The 19,169-nt window shown below is 34.1% G+C and overlaps 1 protein-coding gene across 3 annotated transcripts in view; it reads right to left on the bottom strand.

The window, feature by feature from the left end:
- Positions 1-19,169, bottom strand: part of RBBP8 (RB binding protein 8, endonuclease) — a 62,281-nt gene that overhangs the window by 31,896 nt on the left and 11,216 nt on the right. For all 3 annotated transcript variants that reach the window (XM_016211515.2, XM_087818996.1, XM_087818995.1), the window contains exons 3-6: positions 14,655-14,697; positions 10,460-10,555; positions 4,277-4,389; positions 425-491 (exon numbers count right to left, since the gene is read on the bottom strand). In XM_016211515.2, coding sequence (XP_016067001.2) covers positions 425-491; positions 4,277-4,389; positions 10,460-10,555; positions 14,655-14,697 — 319 coding nt within the window. The remainder of the gene's footprint in view (positions 1-424; positions 492-4,276; positions 4,390-10,459; positions 10,556-14,654; positions 14,698-19,169) is intronic.

Genomic DNA, 19,169 nt, shown 5'->3' with positions numbered 1-19,169 from the left:
AAGTTTTTGCAGCTTGAAAAATGTGTAAGAGAAAATATTTATTCAGTTTGCTTTTGTGATGCTTTTAGGACAGGTAACAAAACTCAATTATTTATTTGAAATATAAGCATTTTAATAATGTATTATTTATAATAATCATTAAAGTTAAAACTCTTTAAATTAAAATGTTCAGATACTTTTTCTATATACTCGCACACTAATCTAAGAGATGCATACACTTTTCATATGTATACTCCCAAAGCATGAACAAAAATATACTGATTTTCTATGTATTTTATTGCAGAGCACTTAATAATTTTTAAAAATGAAATCTGCAACTCTTAACATGTTTTTTATTTAGCTTGTATAGCTAAATAAAATGAAGAGAGAAAAACTGGGGGAAAATATTCAATTTTCTATGGCAATTTAAGAAAAAAATACTTACTCAATTTTCTGCTGCAGCTGTTCAGAAAGCTTTTTATTTTCTTCCTGTAGAGTATTCTTTTCATTCACTTAAAAATAATGTGAAAACGAAGGCACATATTATAACTCTATTAACATGTATGTCAGGCTTTTTCAAGAATTTCAACAATTATAGAGAATTAGGATTTCTAATTCTAAGTCAAAATGTTAGTCAGGGTTAATGTTGCCATGTGAAACTAATTTGTTACTAGGTAGTGATTATATCTCATATTGTGCCAGTTCCATGTAAATGATTGACTGTTAATTTTATGTAATGCTTGTGGGCAAAAAAGAGTACCTCATGTACTGGGGAGTAGAGTCTAATTATTCATAGTAAGGACAAGAAAGCATTCCATCTGGTTACTCAGTCCTACTAATTTCAAATACCATTTTAGTGAGAGTCATTTATCTTGAAATAAATCTGATTATAAAAGTACTATAACAATGGATATCAGTGTAATTTTTATAACATAAGCACACTTAAGTCGTATTTTCTTCTTTAGTCACACTCTATGTTTCATGAATAATTATGGTATTAATAATCTAACCCTACCCATTGAAGTAGTATCTGTTTGAATCTACCTCAACTAAATTTTCCTATCCACCCATATTTAATTTATAAAGTAGAAACTCAGTTTTGGGCTATAATTTCCACTGTTGCCAGTACAAAAGTCTTACCATTCCTTAGTATGATGTCACTGGTTAAGCACGTGCTTTACTAGCAGGAATATATATAAGAGATCAAGTGACAGTAAACACAATTAACCTCTACCAAAGAAAGTTGATCATATTCTAAAAATTAGTTTAGAATTTAGTGCTTTACAAATCTAAACATATTTTCTTACACTGAGTAAAAAAATTTTTGACTATCTATGTGAGGTTGCTAGACTACCTCCTGTGAAGATCTAAAAAAACCTTAAGATACGGACAATGACCTAAAGAAAAGTGTAGTCTAATGAGAGACAAACTATTATATAAACACCTTTTATATAGCTGAAAGTGACAAGGGCATTACAGAGGAACAGATATAGTATTAAAGAAAATTTCAAGGAGAAAAAGGTTGTTTTGGGCCCTTGAGAAGATCAGAAAAGAATTCATCACACAAAACAAATGAACTGGACAGGTGACTATTCTATGCAGAGAATTAATGAAACAAAGGTTCAATGACTGGGAATAATAAATGGTAGAAAGCCTTCAAAAGCAGGCTAAGAAATCTAAAACTTATCTTAAAAAATTAAGTTATTTTTCACAGAAGAATGATGGGAAGATTGATTTGTTACTAGGTATATATACCAAAGTGAGAAGAAAGCATTGACAAGTCAGGTTATTGTTGAAAGAAATAAGTTGATTAAAAAGAATAGAAATAAGAGCTTTTAATAAACGATAAAGCCCTGGCTGGTGTTGCTCAGTTGGCTGGGCGTCGCCTATGTACCAAAAGGTTGCCAGTTCGATTCCCAGTCAGGGCATATGCCCGGGTGTGGCTCAATCCCCAATAGGGGGCGTGCAGGAGGCAGATGATTGATGTTTCTCTCTCTCTCCCTCTCCCTTCCTGTCTCTAAAATCAATATTAAAAAAATGTTTAAAAACAAAACAAGACAAAAAAACGGTAAAGGATAAAATTAAAGCTGTGACACTCAGTGTGTGTCCAAAAGCAAGTGGCACAACCCAGACGTTTTCCTTCAATAAATTGGTGGTACAAACCAAGAATGAATCAAATTAAAATAAGAAAAAAAAAATACCCTCAAAATTCAATAGCTAGTAAGAGTGATAACAAAAAAGAAAGAAAGGCAGGACAGTAAGAAAAACGTAGCAATAAGAAACACCAAAAAATCATAAACATTAAGCCCTTACTTAGTGTTTTTATTCTTTTAATAACTTTAGAATTTGACTTCAATGATTTTTCTGTTGCTTATTTAAATGTAAAATTAGGTTTCCTAGACTTTTCAGTAATCATAGTGGTGGTATAATTAGTGGTGTTATTTTGAGACTACTAGCTAGTAATATGAGATTAAAAAATGATATTTTAATTCTATTATTTCTGTGTCCCTGAGAACCAGGATTCTCAGTGTGGAAGAAAGGAGATATAGATGTTTTTAGAGAAAAGGTTAGTAAAAGATCTGTAGTCTTGAATTTTCAATATGAACTTATAAAGTATTTTATCTCCATCTGAAAATTAGGCAAAGGATATTCAAGCCAATCACCCAAGAAATGCAAACTGGACATCATGTGAAAAGATAGTTGACCTGGACTATTAAGGAGGATGCTAATTTTTAAAAGGTATTATTCTTTTTTAAAAATATATCTTTATTGATTTCAGAGAGGGGAAGGAAGAGGGAGAGAGAGAGATAGAAACATCAATGATGAGAGAGTCATTGATCGGCTGCCTCCTGCACGCCCCCTGCTGGGGATTGAGCCCATAACCCGGGCATGTACCCTGACCAGGAATTGAACCCTGATCTCCTGGATCCTAGTCCTATGCTCAACTGCTGAGTGATGCCCGGCCAGGCAAAAGGTATCGTTCTTATTACCAATTACTACATTTCTCCAAAGCTGAAGAAGCTGTAGGGAAATGACATTTTCAAACAAACAAAATAATTGAGCACCAGAAATTCATAAACATTAAGCCCTTGAGCTGTCCATCAATATAAGGATGGCTAAATAAATGACATATCTACATTGTGGAATACAATGCAGCTGTGAAAAACATCATTGTCCTAATCCCTAAACTTAGGTTTTTCACTTATTTGAAGTTTCTAGCTATTTTCAGACAGATAAAGTTACTTGAAATCTGCCTATTAGATATATAGACATTACTGGAGATTATCTCTATTACTAATGATAATATAATGGTGGATCTCAACTATGTTTATTGAGATATAATAAAATGTTAATTTCTACTCAGTAATATTCTTTTATTCCTAAATAAACACATGCATATATTCACACATACAAATCACAGAATCTATAGACATAAATATACTAGCATGTAAAGTCTTCTAAGCCATCGTATAAAATACAGCAACATGTCAGAACAAAAACTATGGTATGCTCCCATTAAAATTTAAAAAAACAGAGACAGAAAGACAGACAAACCTGGACCTGGAAAGATATTTAACAGATTGTTAGTAGTAACTACTATGCACTTTCTATCTCTTTTAAAAATAATGAGCATATATTCAAATAGTCTAGCAATATAATTAAAAAAAAAAATACAGTCAGGAGATGGAATTAGGTTGGAAAAGAAGATTAATTAGATTTTGGACATGTGGACTGTGAGTTGCTTATAAGGAATCCTGGTAAGGGTGACTGGGAGAGTATAAAAATAGGTAAAAGAAAAGGTTAAGGGAGGTAGAAGAGAAAAAGGTTAAAAGAAAAAGGCTAAGAATGAAAATGAAAAAAACTTTACATTAAATGGGTAAGGAGCCTAACTGAAAATGGTATACTTGTAATAGTATGTCATGAAAAAAAAAGAAGTATACGCCTTTGTAGAACACTAAATTGTCTGCTTTGTATTTAACTTTACTAAATAGTCAAATTACACAAAATAAAGATAAAACCAAAAAAGGAAATATGGACCTATCTGTAGGAAATTTGCTTCTTGTCTTATAGCTGGTGAGACTTTAAGGCCAATGTGGATAGTATGTGCACAACCTTCTGGTAAGTATTTCTTACTAAAATAATCAGATTAAATCTACACAAAGGGAAAGGACAATTGATCTTTTGCCTAAATAAGGAAAAATATATGTAAGCAATCCTTTTGCAACCAATTTACTAATAGGTTTTAACAATAGTATATTATGCTTTAAAAACTTAATAAATGAAAAAGGAAACTCACTAAGCTCTGTGATAAGTTTAAGATTCTGCTGCCGGATATTTTCAAATTCTTGCTGTTTTTTTCGCATATGTTCTTCAGTTACTGCACAGCGATCACATAATCCTGCTCTTAATCTACAAAACAGAAACAAAATATTTTTAGAATAGAACTTAAATGTTCTCATAAAAATGTAAGTAAGTAAGTAAGTAAGTGAGGTGATGGATGTGTTAACCCAAAGGGTGGGAATTCTTTCACAATGTATATGTCTATCAAATCACTAAGATGTACACTTTATTTTATAATTTTGTCAATTATACCTCAATAAAGCTGAAATTTAAAGGAAAAAGCAAAATATTTTCTACTAAAAGATATTTTTTTATATGTGAACCCCAAGATTTTTATTCTTTACGAAGATCTAAAGAAATGACTTGGAAAACAGAAAAAATTAACTAGTTTAATGATATATTCATACCTTTAACAAATTCTCAAATAGGCTGAAATTATGTTACAACATTACTTTCTACAGACTGCAATTCTGAATGAAATTCTGTAAAAATCTGTTAATTTTAAACTCTACTCAAGGGAACTTATTTATTGAAGAAACTAACCTTGTTTTAATTTATTATAGCCAAAAAATGAACCCCAGTACAGTACTAAGGGGCAGAATTATATCTTAAGCAAGCTTGCATTTGCTTTGCTTAGCACAGATTATAACACTGAGTGCTCAAACAACATTTTTAGTTGAATTAATACTAAAGATTAAGGAACTCAAAGTTTTTAAAGACGTCATCTCATACTTTGCTCTCTTCAGCATTTAAAAAAAACATGTTAGTAAAAATTCATAATGCACTATTATGTAAAAAAAAAATTACAAATAGCTTTTACTAATTACGTGGGAGTGCTTAAGGGCAGAGGAAAATACATATATTACATGGGGGATGGGGACATGGAGAGGAAGGTGTACTCCCTTTTAACGACAGCTGAAATAGGGGTTTCCTATGACTGCCAAAAATGCTTTTAAAAATATTAACATCTACTAAACAACTATGGTTTAACTGCTTTGTTCAGATTTTTTTTTTTTTTAGAAAATGCATTCTAACTACTTATCCAGCACAGTGACTGCGTCTTAGATTCAGTGAAATACTTTGGTTCCTTAAAGGGAAGTTTGTAAATGTAGTAACAGTAGCAGTACAACATAAATGAGCCACATAAAATTAGAACATTTTATTATCTAATTTGCCTTTATTGGGTAATTCCTTTCATCTAAACATCTCACAGTGTTTTTACAACATTAGCGTAAGAATTACTTCATCTTATGAAGAGTAGATGGCAAGTTTTAGAATTACTATAGAAATTTTAACAAAATACGTGTTACTTTTTAAAGGTCTCAGAAAAACATTAATTTTTGTAGATTTATAAAGCTTACTCTAGACATCATTCTTATATATAGTATAAAACTAAAATGCAGTTTTATATAAGGCAGAATTTTACCAAATGTTACCTATAAAGACATTTAAAGAACCTCAAGGGAAGGTGGGGGTGGGTGGGGAGAGATTAATCAAAGAATTTATATGCATATATACATAACCCATGGACAGAGACAATGGTGTGGTGAAAGTCTAGGGTGGGGAGTGGGTTGGGGGGGTGGAAGGGGTTAATGGGAAAAAAAGGGGACATCTGTAATATTTCCAACAATAAAGTTAAATTAAAAAATAAATAAAGGCAGTATTCTGTTAGTAGTATTTAAAAAACAACCACCAAAAAAACTTCCTAGAAAGCAGACTAGATAATAGGCATTGGTGAAAGCAGACTAGATAATAGGCAAAGGTGAAGACTATTTCAGAGTATGTGTCTTGCTAACTTTAGGTCAAGCACAAATACTTTGAGATAACCAGTTAAAGTATAATTCATTTACACAGCATTTACAAAATTAGGACAACATTCTGACAAGGAATCATGAAAAGGTAGAAATGGGGGGGAGTGGAGCATCAAATTTAACCTACTTATATTCCCAGCTCAGTTTCCTCACATGTAAAATGGATTTACCATCTATCTTATAGCATTAATGTGAAGATTAAGTGCTGAATGCCTGGGTCCAAAGTGGGCCCTCAATACATATCAGTTCCTCCACAAAACAGTAATGGTCAGATCTAAGTCACTCTTGGTTTAATTATATGAGGCTTCATGAAACAAGGGATAAATCTTAAAGTACATCCAAAAGGAAATTTCAGATTTGTATCTGAAGGAGAGAAAAAGTATATGTATAAAGAAATGAGCCACACTCCTTGCCCCAACTCTACTCCCACCTCCAAATTAATATCATATAGTGAATTATAGGCCCACCTACCTAAGGACCTAAAGGTGAAGGGAATGAAAGGCAAGAGAACATTTAGGATAAGAAACAACAGAGATTCAATGACATGGAAGAATAGATCAGACTGACGAATGTCAGAGGGATGGAGGAGGGCGGGTGGGGGGGAGGGGGAGGGGGCCTGGGGAGGGGGAGGGGATGGGGTGGAATGGGTCATTGGGGAGAAAAAGGGCCATCTATAATATTTTTTAAAAAAAGAAAAAAAAGAAACAACAGAGAAGCAGGATATCCACATGAAATTAGTGACCATAGATCAAAAATGGAAAAGAGTCTAGTTTTAAAAAACTGCAGAATAGCCCTAGCCGGGTAGCTCAGCTGGTTAGAGCACCATCACAATAAGACAAGGCTGAGGGTTTGATCCTGGTCAGGGTACATACAAGAATCAACTAATGAATGCATAAATAAATGGAACAACAAATCAATGTTTCTCTCTTCCTCTTTCTCAAATCAATAAATAAAATTTTTTAAAAAAGAAAAGAAACTACAAAATAAAAGATATACACACACACATACACGTATGTATTTTTCCCCTCCCCAGGTACACTACTTCCCTCACATCTCCACATATTCACCAATTCAGAAACTCTACCAAAAGATAATTTGCACAATTAAATATATTAACTGAATAAAAGAGAGTAATTTAGAAAATACTTCAACGGGAAGGGTGGGGGCATTCATCCACTGACATTTTTTCTCGGAATGAGACTGAAAAAGAAATGAAGGGAAACACAAAAGACAAAGAATATCAGAACTGGAAACTCAAACTGAAAATCATAAAGTGAGGAAATGATCAGAAGACACTAGAAAGGAGTGTATTCAAGGGCTAAGAGAAGAACACTGTATCTTGGAGGTGAAATGGAAAGCTGATTTTTATCAAGCTAATTTAAACAAAACATAATAAAAACTTTATCTTGTGAATATTTTTTTTTTCAGGGTATTAACTTTGGGCCCTAAACTTGCTAATGACCAACTAAACAGGAAGTGCACTGGGGAAAATAAATAAATAAATGAATAAAATAGGTCCTGGCCAGGTAGCTCAGTTGGTTAAAGCATGGTCCCAATATGCCAAGGCTGCATGTTCAATGCCAGGTCAGGGCAAGTACAAGAATCAACCACTGGCCCTGGCCGGTGTGGCTCAGGTGGTTGGGATGGCATCCTGTGTACCAAAAGGTTGCTGGTTCAATTCTCAGTCAGGGCTCATGCCCAGATTGCAGGTTTGATCATCGGTAAGGGGTGTGCAGGAGGCAGCCACCATCAATGTTATGCTCTCGCACTGATGTTTCTCTCTCTTCTCCCTTTCTCTCTTTCTAAAAATCAAAATCAATAAACTATTCTTGAAAAAAAGAAAAAAAAGAATCAACCAATGAATGCATAAATAAGTGGAACAACAAATGATGTGTTTTTCTCTCTCTCTCTCCCTTCTCCAAAATCAATAAATAAACAATTTTTTAAAAATGGTGCATCAGTGTACTCTCTCCCTCAGGAGAGAGCCTGTACCTTCCCCCACCTCTTTCCCCACAGGCATGCATCTCCTAAACCTTAAGGGACCCCATAAGGCTTGCAACCAGGACAGCAATGGGCAGTGGCAGTTCATCCTGGGCAAATCCCCTGAGCCTGTTCCCAAGGCCCCCTTTCCTCTGACTTAGTGAGCCAAAGCAGACCAACCTAGACTCATTTTCCCAGCCCTTCCTTGTTTTGTTGTCCTCAGCTTTAAATAAACATCCTCTAAAATTAAAAAAAAACAAAAACAAACAAAAAAATGGTGTATCTTATTTGGGACACAACATTTCAGCAAAAATAATTAAAAAAATAAAGTAAAATAAAATAAACAAACAGGAAGTATGCTGGAAAGAAATACAATCATTCCTTGAGAGTGGTAGTTACAAAAATAAATCTTCTGTGGGAAGTAAAATCACTGGCTCCAGCTGCTGTGCTCTGAAATCCTTTACCTTTTCATACAGGTGAACAAAGCAGACATTCCAGAGTCAGACGCCAGCCAATGAATGAGTGGAGCAGGTATACTAGTGCTCCAGAATTCCCCACTGGCCACTCCCCACTACTCCCAATTGCTTTCTTAAAAATTCTAATTCAGTCTAAGATCTTCCTTTTCCCCTCAATTCTTCAAAAGGGTTAGATGCATGGAGATCTCAAAGCTCTTCCAGCTCCCTCTTCCTTTTCCCTACAGTCATTTTCCCCAAGATCTTTTGAATGTTTGCTTCTCAGAGAATTCAGACTAACATATTAAGTTAAAGCCAAACTTAAAATTTTCTTTATGTAGGAATCACTAAACAGAAAGAATTCCTAATCTCTTGCCATTACTACCACTATTACAGTGAGGGAAGAACCTCATTGCTTGTGGTAAGCGGTGGAGTGGCAGAGATGACAGAAGAGAAATTAAGAGAGTAGGAGAAAAGCCAGGAACATATGACTGAGCTACCTGGCCAGGACCTATTTTAAACCTTCCAATGGCTTCCCATAGCAATTAAAAGTCAAGTTTTTTTGCTTACATCCCAAAATAACCTAGGTATTTCCCACCTTACCAATCTTATCTCCTGTCACTCATCCTCTTATGCACTAAGTTAGAACCACAGTGGATTTTCTGTTCCTCAAATATTTCAAAACGGATTTGCACCTTAGGCTTTTGCATCTGTCCTCTTTTTATTCTCTAATTCTTCAAATAACTGGCCCTTTTTTGTGTAATTCTGGTCTCAGTGCAAATGGCACCTTCTCAGAAAGGCCATCCCTGACATCCATCAGTACCCCTTCATTTCCCAATGCCAGTGGTTACTCAATTTCATCATTCAGTTTTATTTTTTTCATAGCACTTAAAATCTGAAATCTTATTTGTATGACTTACTCCCAACCTTTGAAAATTAAATATCAGTTCCATGATATATTAGGCATAGTATTATTCCTAGTCCCTAGAGCAACACTTAGAACATAGTAAAGACTTAACTATTCACTGTTATTGAGTAAATAATAGTAATTAAGGACACAGTGTGAAGCTGAAATTCAAGTTCACATCTATGATTCATTCCAAAGCACATGGAGCTTTATTCCTCTACGGGCTGCCTATTCCAGTGAATGCACATCTACTAAGACAGTAGTTATAGAAGAAGAGTACTCAACTTCAGTTTGCATACGAGCAGAACATTAGATTCCACCACTAAAGGAACAGGAGCAAATTCAAACCACCAGACCTTCTGTAACATAAACGAAAATAGTAATAAAGGAAAAATATCAACTATAAAGTAACATTATTTATTATAGGAAGTTCAAGGTCCTAAATAGCACTTACAGTTCACACAAAAGAATGCAGCAAAATGGAAGCCTTTTCTAATGTAGGGTGTTAATCTCATAGGAGTGAAAAAGTTTTGTATATGGAGGTGAAGTAAGTGACAGGCATTATCTCGGGAATATTCAGAAAGAAGAATTCCTAGACTGCCTGGAAGTGAAGAATGTGCAGAAAAGAAAGGAGAATGGCAGAAATAAGAAAACAGGAATAGAATTGTGAAGTAGTTCTCACCTACTCAGAAGTAAAATGGAATTAAAAGCAGCAAATATTTTTGAATTAGAACACTGCTACTGTTAAGCTCATTCTACATCAAATACCAGATAAAGAAAAAGAAACACCATTTAAAGGGTAAATTGATGTAAAAGGGTAAAAACAACAAGCGTGCAAGGGTATGTCCTTAATTTCATCCGAAGTTGACATATGGTTGGGAAAAAAGACCACTTTCGGTCCCAGAGTTGATCACAAATTAAAACCAATGTACTTTCTCTTAAAGGGAAAAATCACCTCTGACTCAAAAAGACCCAAGAAACACACTCACCGATCTTCTAAAACTTTAATGGTTTCATGAAGGACTTTCTGTTGCTCTCTCAGCTGTTGATTTTTGGTGAAGAATTCTTCAAGTCTTTGTGCATCTCTAAAAGTCAAGAAATAAGTTGTTGTTTTTTTAAGGAAAAATATTTTAACAGGAAAATTCTGTCATAAGAACTCCAAAGCATGGTCTCACTACTTACAGATATCATGAATTTGCTGTACCAAAACAAATAACTTAAAAGGTGAGGTTTGAATATCTTGTTAATCAGAATTCAAATTATACTAGAATTTGTACTACAGATGTATTATGCCTAAGTACCAGGCATTCATTATACAATGATGGAACACTGATAAAGGAGTGGATTGTGATGCCAACACTGACTCAACATTGTCAAAGCTTCCAATAAAATGTAAACGTACTGTTTTTTACTATTTTGTCTACATTTGTCAATGTAATTAACAGATATCTCTACTCGTTTCATCTCTATTCCTGTTATGGGGGATGTATACTTTCTATTTTATTAATTTCTGTGTTGCTAAAACTTCTACCTGGTATTATTTTTAAGCCAGGGCTAACAGTGGGGTGGAAGTAAACGAACCCTAGGTTTGAATCTAAGCTCTGTCATTTACCAGCTGTGTGACCTGGTGCAAGTAACCTACACACTCTGTGCCTCAAAAAATGTGGATACATTAATATCTACCACATAAGGCATTTGCAAGGAATAAGTACTAATGTATATGTAGCATGCAGAACAGTGCTGGTATATAGTAAGTTCTATTTAAGTTGATTATCATTATGATTTTTTAAAATTGATTTTAGAGAGAGGGAAGGGGGGAAGACAGAGAGAGAGAGAGAAACATCGATCAGTTGCCTCCCTCATGAGCCCCAAATGGGGATCCAACCCGAATCACATAAATCACATTATATAAAGTATGCATATATTTTCACGTTTATCAATCTTCGAGAGGAAGAGAGGAAGGGGTAGGGGGCGGAGAGAGTGAAAGAGAGAGAAACATCAATGTGAGAAGGATAGATCGATCAGCTGCCTCCTGAACTCTTCCAGAACGTGATCAAACCTGCAACCTAGGTATGTGCCCTGACCAGGAATTGAACCCACAACCTTTTGGTGTATGGAACAATGCTCCAATCAACTGAGTCACCCAGCCAGGACAAGTATGCATATATTTTAAGTCTGAGAAAACACATTAAAAATTTAATACTGAGGCTCAAACATCTTCCCCCAGCCCTGAGCCCCCTCAAGGTTCTAAAATATCAAATGATGACAAACCAGTCTGCCACAAAAAGCAGATGTCCAGATGATTATGTCAAAAAGGCTAAAATGTAGAATGTAATATTACTGGCAGCTAAACAGATGAGTCAACAACTCCAAGTAAAACAGCTCAAAGTCATAATGTCAGATACCTAATATACAGGGATACTTCTTAAATATTGGTTAAATAGTTGATATTGAATAAAAAAACAATTCATCTAAGAGTGACAGCCTCCTGTTATACAACAAATATAGTTCTGGTAGCATATGCAGACATTTTAAAAAACTGGAAATAATAGGTAGCAATAGATAGCTGAAACTTGTTAATTTGGCTGTTTCTCATTTAATAATAAAATTTTTATAATACTTCTAGAAAACACATTTAATTTAGAAGCAGCACCAGGTTTTCACTAGACCTATTTTGGGAGTATTGAATAAATAAATATTTAATAGTCAACATTTCTACATGTTTAATTTTGTAATTTGTGTTAAAGAGAAGCTTTAGCCATGTGCAGAGACGACTATCACCAAAACACAGTTCTGGCCCTGGCTGGTGTGGTTCAATGGTCAGAGCATCAGCCTGCACACCAAACAGTCATGGGTTCGATTCCTGGTCAAGGGCATGTACCTGGGTTTTGGGTTCACTCCCCACCCCTGGTTCAGGGCAAGTTTGGGAAGCAACCAATCAATGTGTCTCACATCTATGTTTCTCTCCCTGCCCCCTTCTACTCTCTATCTGAAAAGCAATGGAAAAAATATCCTCAGGTGAGGATCAACAAAAACAAACAAAAACCATACACCACAGTTCTGAAACAATTCAGTAATGGACAAATGTAGTATAGTTATTGATTACTTTTCTAACTGCTTCTTCCAGGTAGGAATCCCTAAGGACTAATATCTTACAAATACAGCTACTACAACAATATGGAGATAAGACATCCTGTTATTGCCCCTATTAAAAAATGTACTAGGAAAGGGAGATTATGGTAATATAGGCAAACCCAAGTTCCTGGTCAAATAATGCAAAGATCTAACTTAATATAAGATAAAGCATCCCTTTAATTCTCTGATTACTCAGGGAATTTAGTTACCTGTGCTTCCTAAATGTATAACCCCAAGCTACCTGCGGTACACAGGTACAGATTAATTACAATATATATTATTTGCTAAGAGGATCAAATGACTGTAAACTATATCATGAAGTAAGGATTATGAGATACTGAATAACCAGCCGTGTTTCCACTCTTTAAAATTCAGACATGTTATAGTGATTTTTAAGAAAATAATACTCAATAGTCATTTACAAATTTAAGAAGGTTTTTCATGTGGTTGGTTGGTTAGAGATGTGGAGAAATACATTTGGTATAAAAAGTCTCAGTTATAAAAAGTGCATTTATCATAAGCAAATCTAGATTATTTGTAATTATGTCTAATCATTCAATCTGCAGGGAAATGATTCTGATTCTAGGTAAGAGGAATTATTATTTTACAGATATATATCTATCATTTAAAAAAGCAAATTTTAGAACATAAAATTACTAGGCCTATATGAAGGATCATTTTAATAAAACTAAATTCCTTTAAAAAATTTAGTGAACATAGCTTAAAATGTATAATCAAATAGCACCAAAGATTTCTGGGTTTGCCCATATTGCTTTTTACAAGTAACCAACATTGTGATTCTAAAATATGTCATTCTAATCAATAGTTGTTAATCCAGCATTTACAAGATCATTAACTTCAACACTGAAACAAGGTACAATATAAAGAGCTCATTGTCTAACTACTAGTCAGACTTGAAACTCTACACTTTTGGTATCAAAAAAGGTCAGAGAAAACAGAAGCCAAAGGGAGGAGATAGAGGGATGGGTGAAAAGAGAAAGGGGAATATAGTCAATAATATTGTGATAAATTTATGTGGTGACAGGTGATTACTAGAATTAGTGGGGTGATCACATTGTAAGCTATAAAAATATCGAATCACTGTATTGTACACCTGAAACTAATATAACCAATATATGACTATATATCAACTATACATAAATAAAAAATAAATGTCTACAAAGCAAAGGATAAAAAGAGAAAAAGAAAAAAGGTCAGAGTCCTTCAAAAAACCTGTTTTAAAAATTTATGATTTTATATTTCTGATTCTAAGTCATCTTCCAACATGACTTTCTAGGTGTATATAAAAACTGCAATTTTCATTTTCAGATTGGAGAAAACAGCTAGGTGCGTTTGAGGAGTGCTCAGTGAACTCTAGCTTTTGACTACAGCCTTGGAAGCTTTAGGAATATGAAGTTAACTGAGATCCATTTGTATATACCATAAAGTGAATGTGACATTAGTCACAATGACATTAATTTTTGTTATTAGTAATAATATTCTACTATGTGCTCTGTTTCAGATTCCTGAATGTGGAAGCTCTAAAGAACCATGAGTAAAAATCTTCTCCTGACTTAATCAGATCTGATTCTGGGCTTAACAACCAAAACAATTCAGAGCCACTGGTAATTTTAAATGAATTAAAGGAGGTCTAGAATATTTAGTTCCCATTTCTTATATGAGCTTAGAAATCCCAGAACTATTCTGTCCCCCCATTTCTTGCAGTATCTTAAATTCCAGGTGTTAATCATAGTTGAGAAAAGAATGCTGTTGACAGATTAAAATGAGTTTACAGACCATTTCCCATCCTAATAAATACTTTATGGAAAAAGATATATCAAAATTATATTAAAATGTAAATATATGAAAATATTAACTAAGACTATACTCAAAATTAAGTCATTCTTTTTACTTTAGAAGTTTGAAAGACTCCCTGTCAACTAGCAACACTAAGCAAAGCTAATTTCCTTATAAATAAGACATTGAGGTCAAAGAGGACACCAGTATCAATTACTTTATAAATAAGACGTATTATATATTGATACTTACAAAATTCGTTCCTTTTTCAGTTTGGTTACTTTTACTTGTAAACCTGAAAAATAAAATGGAAAAAAATATAGTGTTTTATTTATACATTTTATCATTTGCAAAGCAGTTAATCTAAATTTCTTTAAGTCTAATGCTACACTGGAGACTAGCCTCTGAATGAGCCAGGTCCCATTAATTTGAAGAGAGTTATTTACCTTACTTATACCCTGAGATCACAAAAGTATTATCTGTGACATTATTGCTTTTAATCTACTATATGATGGCCAACTAGAATGAAATTTTCTCCACCTAAAGTGAGTTATTTGTTTTTTAATAGCAGGAGCAAGTATATAATTAGAAGTTCAGTATAAATGAAGGTATATGTTCTGACATAGCCTGTGTATTGCTAACAGCAATAGTGCTTATGTAGGCTCAAGTCTTCTAGGATTGAAATAGATCGTGGCAGGAAGTTCTGGACAGAAGCAAAACTGTTTACAGAAAATACTTAACAAAGGGCATTAGTATTTTTATCTCAAGATATGCTATATGTGCCCGGCTGGGCGTGGCTCAGCGGCTGAACATCAACCTAGGATCCAGGAAATCGTGACTTGATTCCCAGTCAGGGTACATGCCCGGGATGCGGGCTCGATCCCCAGTTGGAGGCAAGCAGGAGGCAACCGATCAATGACAAGTCTCTCATCACTGATGTTTCTATCTCTCTCTCTCTCCCCCTCTCCCTTCCTCTCCCTGAAATCAATAAAGACATATTAAAAAAAAAGATGTTATATGTATTTTTAATCTTAACTGAATATGACATAAAGCATAAGACCACTGCCTATGGAAATTGGGTAGTTACTGTGAAAGCAGGCTGATAGGCACTGAAATTGCAAGGACAAAATAAGAGTGACATTTCAAATTTTCAGAAACAATTAATTAAACGGAGAAAAACAGCCACTTAACAAACATGAAAATATATCCAACATCACTAGCAACTAAATATAAATCCAAACCAAAAGAAATTACTTAGCAAAATTATAATACCCAATGTTGATAAAAGTGTCATAAAACCATACTCCCACACTTTGGTGGAGATATTATAAATTGACACAACTCTTTTGGAAAGCAATTTAACAATATGTAACAGGACTTTTTTTTTAAAAAAAATCAATATCTTACATCTTGGATTCTAACCTAAGAATATAATCCAAACAATAGAGAAACTCGTCATAAAGAATAGTAAACAATTTATAGCAATATAAACTGCTGAAAATAGGAACATGTTTAAGTAAAATATGGTATAACCACTTGATGGAATAATATACAGCTATTAAAATCATTAAATAAAAATATTAATTCTATTCAGCAACACTAAACTGCTTGGTTTCTCTATGCTACTTTCTGCAATGTGATTATCATAAAGGTTGGGGAAAAGCTTCTGTGTATACTTTCTCTGATACCTAAATCAATCTTTTTACTATTCTATACTTTGCCAACTGTGGATATTTTATTTACTTTTAAAAATAATGCTTAGGAAGTTTAAAAATTCTGTCTCTACTCAGGAATTTATTTTACTTGGGGCAGAGTTAGTTCCCAATAAGTAGTTATTAGCCAACTAATTTCTAAAAAAATTCAAAAATTTATTATCTGTCTTTGGTGGTTTATGGATTCTAATGTTATATGTTTAGAGAAGTTTTCCATATAATGTGTATAGAAGCATTAATAAATTTGTCATGTCTTAAGAACAAGGTTTTTCATTATCTGTTTAATTTAGGACAATCTTTTGAACAACATAATTTAAGACAAATAAGAGTTTTAAAAATAAATATATATTTCCCCACCATCTCCCCTTCCATGGTGCTGGCTAGGGATGCAGTTAAAAGTCACATAGATACTGATAGGGAAGTCACCTCTTCCAATTGCCCAAGTGGTAATGATTTAATGCCAGGAAACTCAGATATTATGAAAAAATGGAGGCCCCAGATAATTTTTTTGGCATTACACTTTTGCCCTATGTCTCAAATTTCACCTCTAGGAAATATTCAACTACTATGATACATTTTATCCTTATTTCTATGCCCTATAATTTAAATAAATAAAATGCGATGAATAAAACAGTAAAAAAATCTTATGAATAAACTTATAGTCAAATGTTCACAGCAACTTCAGTCATAATAACCAAACACCAGAAATATCCCAAATGTCCTTGCTGTGTGAGTTGTTTAAAAAAACAAAAACAGCCTGGCCAGGCGTGGCTCAGTGGTTGAGCGTAGACCTAGAATCCAGGAGATCGAGGTTTGATTCCTGGTCGGGGCACATGCCTGGGTTGCGGGCTCGATTCCCAGTCAGAGGCGTGCAGGAGGCAGCTGATCAATGAGTCTCTCATCATTGATGTTTCTCTCTCTCTCTCCCTCCTTCTCTCTGAAATCAATAAAGATGTATTTAAAAAACAAACAAACAAAAAATACACACACAAAAAACCCCTTGTAGTACTCAGCAATAAAAAGGAATGAAGTATTTATATATGCAAAGACTTGGATGGATCACAATTATGGTGAGTAAAAAATAAATGAAAGCCCACCTCAAAGGGTATATCCTATGTTATTGCACTTATACGACATTCTTAAAATGACAAAATGGTAGAGATGAAGAACAGATTATGGTGGCCAGAAATTGGAAGTGTGGTAGGAAGGTGGCTGGGGATTTAAGAGGGTGGCATAAGGGTAGTCGTAGGAATCTATTTACATGTGATTAAATTGCACAGAACTAAATACACACACACACACTTAAGTGCATGTAAAATTGATGGAATCTGAATAAGGCTGACAGATTATATCAATGTCAATTTCTTGGCTGTGATATTATACTATAGTTATACAAAATGCTACCATTGGGGGAGACTGGGTAAAAGGTTAAGCTATCTCTTTGTATTGTTTTTTTACAATTACAAGTAAATCTATAAAAAGCTAAAAAAAATTACGAAAAAATAATTGCCCTGAGAGAGTTGGAACACTGTTAAAATATACGATAAAGGAAAAGCCTTTTTTAAGAATATTAAAAATAAAAACTGGTGTGATCATTTGATTATTATTTTTTATTTAAAAAAAAAATCTTTTCCATCTATCTGTCAAGTTCCTAGCTTGAGACGCTTCCTTTTTTCAGGTAATGATGAAAAACTCTTGAGACCTTGAAAGTACTTAGTAAAACATCAAATCATTCTTGAAGAATTAAGGACATGTGGCCCTACGAGGTCTAAGACTAGTTTTTAATTCTCTTCTTCTCTTCCCAAACTGTGTGAAAATTTCCTTTTTGACAAATTTCCTTTTTTAAAAAAACTTTGGATGACTACTACAACTCAGGGTCTGCCTTTAGAAGTGAAAAGTGCACCCAAAGATAAAATGGATTCTTGCCATGAACCATTTTAAAATAAGAAACAATAAGACAGAAAATCCACATAAACTTCAAAGGAAAATTCTTGGGAAATATGGAAAGACGACTCTTTTATCTTGCAAGCATTCAACACCTGCGAGACATTTGTTCTGTCACGTAGATCGGCTCTGAAACAGGTTTATGTGTGCATGGGTATGTGTGTGTTTAAATTTTAGCATTTGCTATTCATCAAGTCAATTAGGCACCTACAATTAGAACCCCTATAAAGTGTGCTTTAATCCCGCTCCACGCCCGTCGGAAGGAATGAGGCTGCACAACAATGCAGCTCCTGTATGAACAGGCAGTGACTGTTCAGCAATGTATCTGGGACTGTAACACTGGCAACCCGAGACGCCTACTGAGGAAGAGCGCTCAAAAGACCAAGCGCTGTGCTACAATGAACCCTACACCCACCTGGATGTGAATTTTGGAGGAAATGAAAACTAAGAGCCCATTTGTACAGTTATAACACATGAAACAAATTTAAGAATTCAGAAATGAGGAAAGAAATCCAAATAAAAATCACTGCTGTGAATTTTACTTAGTTCAGTTCTCTATCCATAACAGACCACATACAATGCATGTACTGTTAAACAAGTTATTTATGATTTTGAATTATAAATTATAAGTGTAATAACAGCTTTCTTGACAAATAGTGGCTTTATATATACAGCCCAAGTAATTAACTTCTACCAAAAATACTACTACTGATATTTCTGTAATTGCCTAATAAATTATTTCAACTCCAAAGTAAAAATTCTTGTCTTTATGAGATACAGCCATATTTAAGGTGTGCTTAGTTTCCTCTTAAGATTTAATTATCTCAAAATGGGTAAATAAATTTTTGTGGATTTTATTGAATTTATGGATGTTGATGCAAATGAAAAAAGAACATGTGAGAGTTACTGATAGTATTCTTTTTGTTGTTGTTAATCCTCACCAGAGGATATTTTTCCATTGCTTTTCTGGAAGGGAAGGAGGGAGGAAGGAAGGGAGAGAGAGAAAGACATCAATGTGAGGGAGTCACATCAACTGGTTGCCTCCTCTGGGGGCAGGGAGCAAACCTGCAACCCAACCCACTAAGCCACACCAGCCAGGGCGATAGTATTC

Source organism: Miniopterus natalensis, chromosome 7 (genome assembly GCF_054644295.1).
Source record: "Miniopterus natalensis isolate mMinNat1 chromosome 7, mMinNat1.hap1, whole genome shotgun sequence".
Classification (NCBI taxonomy): domain Eukaryota; kingdom Metazoa; phylum Chordata; class Mammalia; order Chiroptera; family Miniopteridae; genus Miniopterus; species Miniopterus natalensis.
This window is presented reverse-complemented; position numbering and strand designations above follow the sequence as displayed.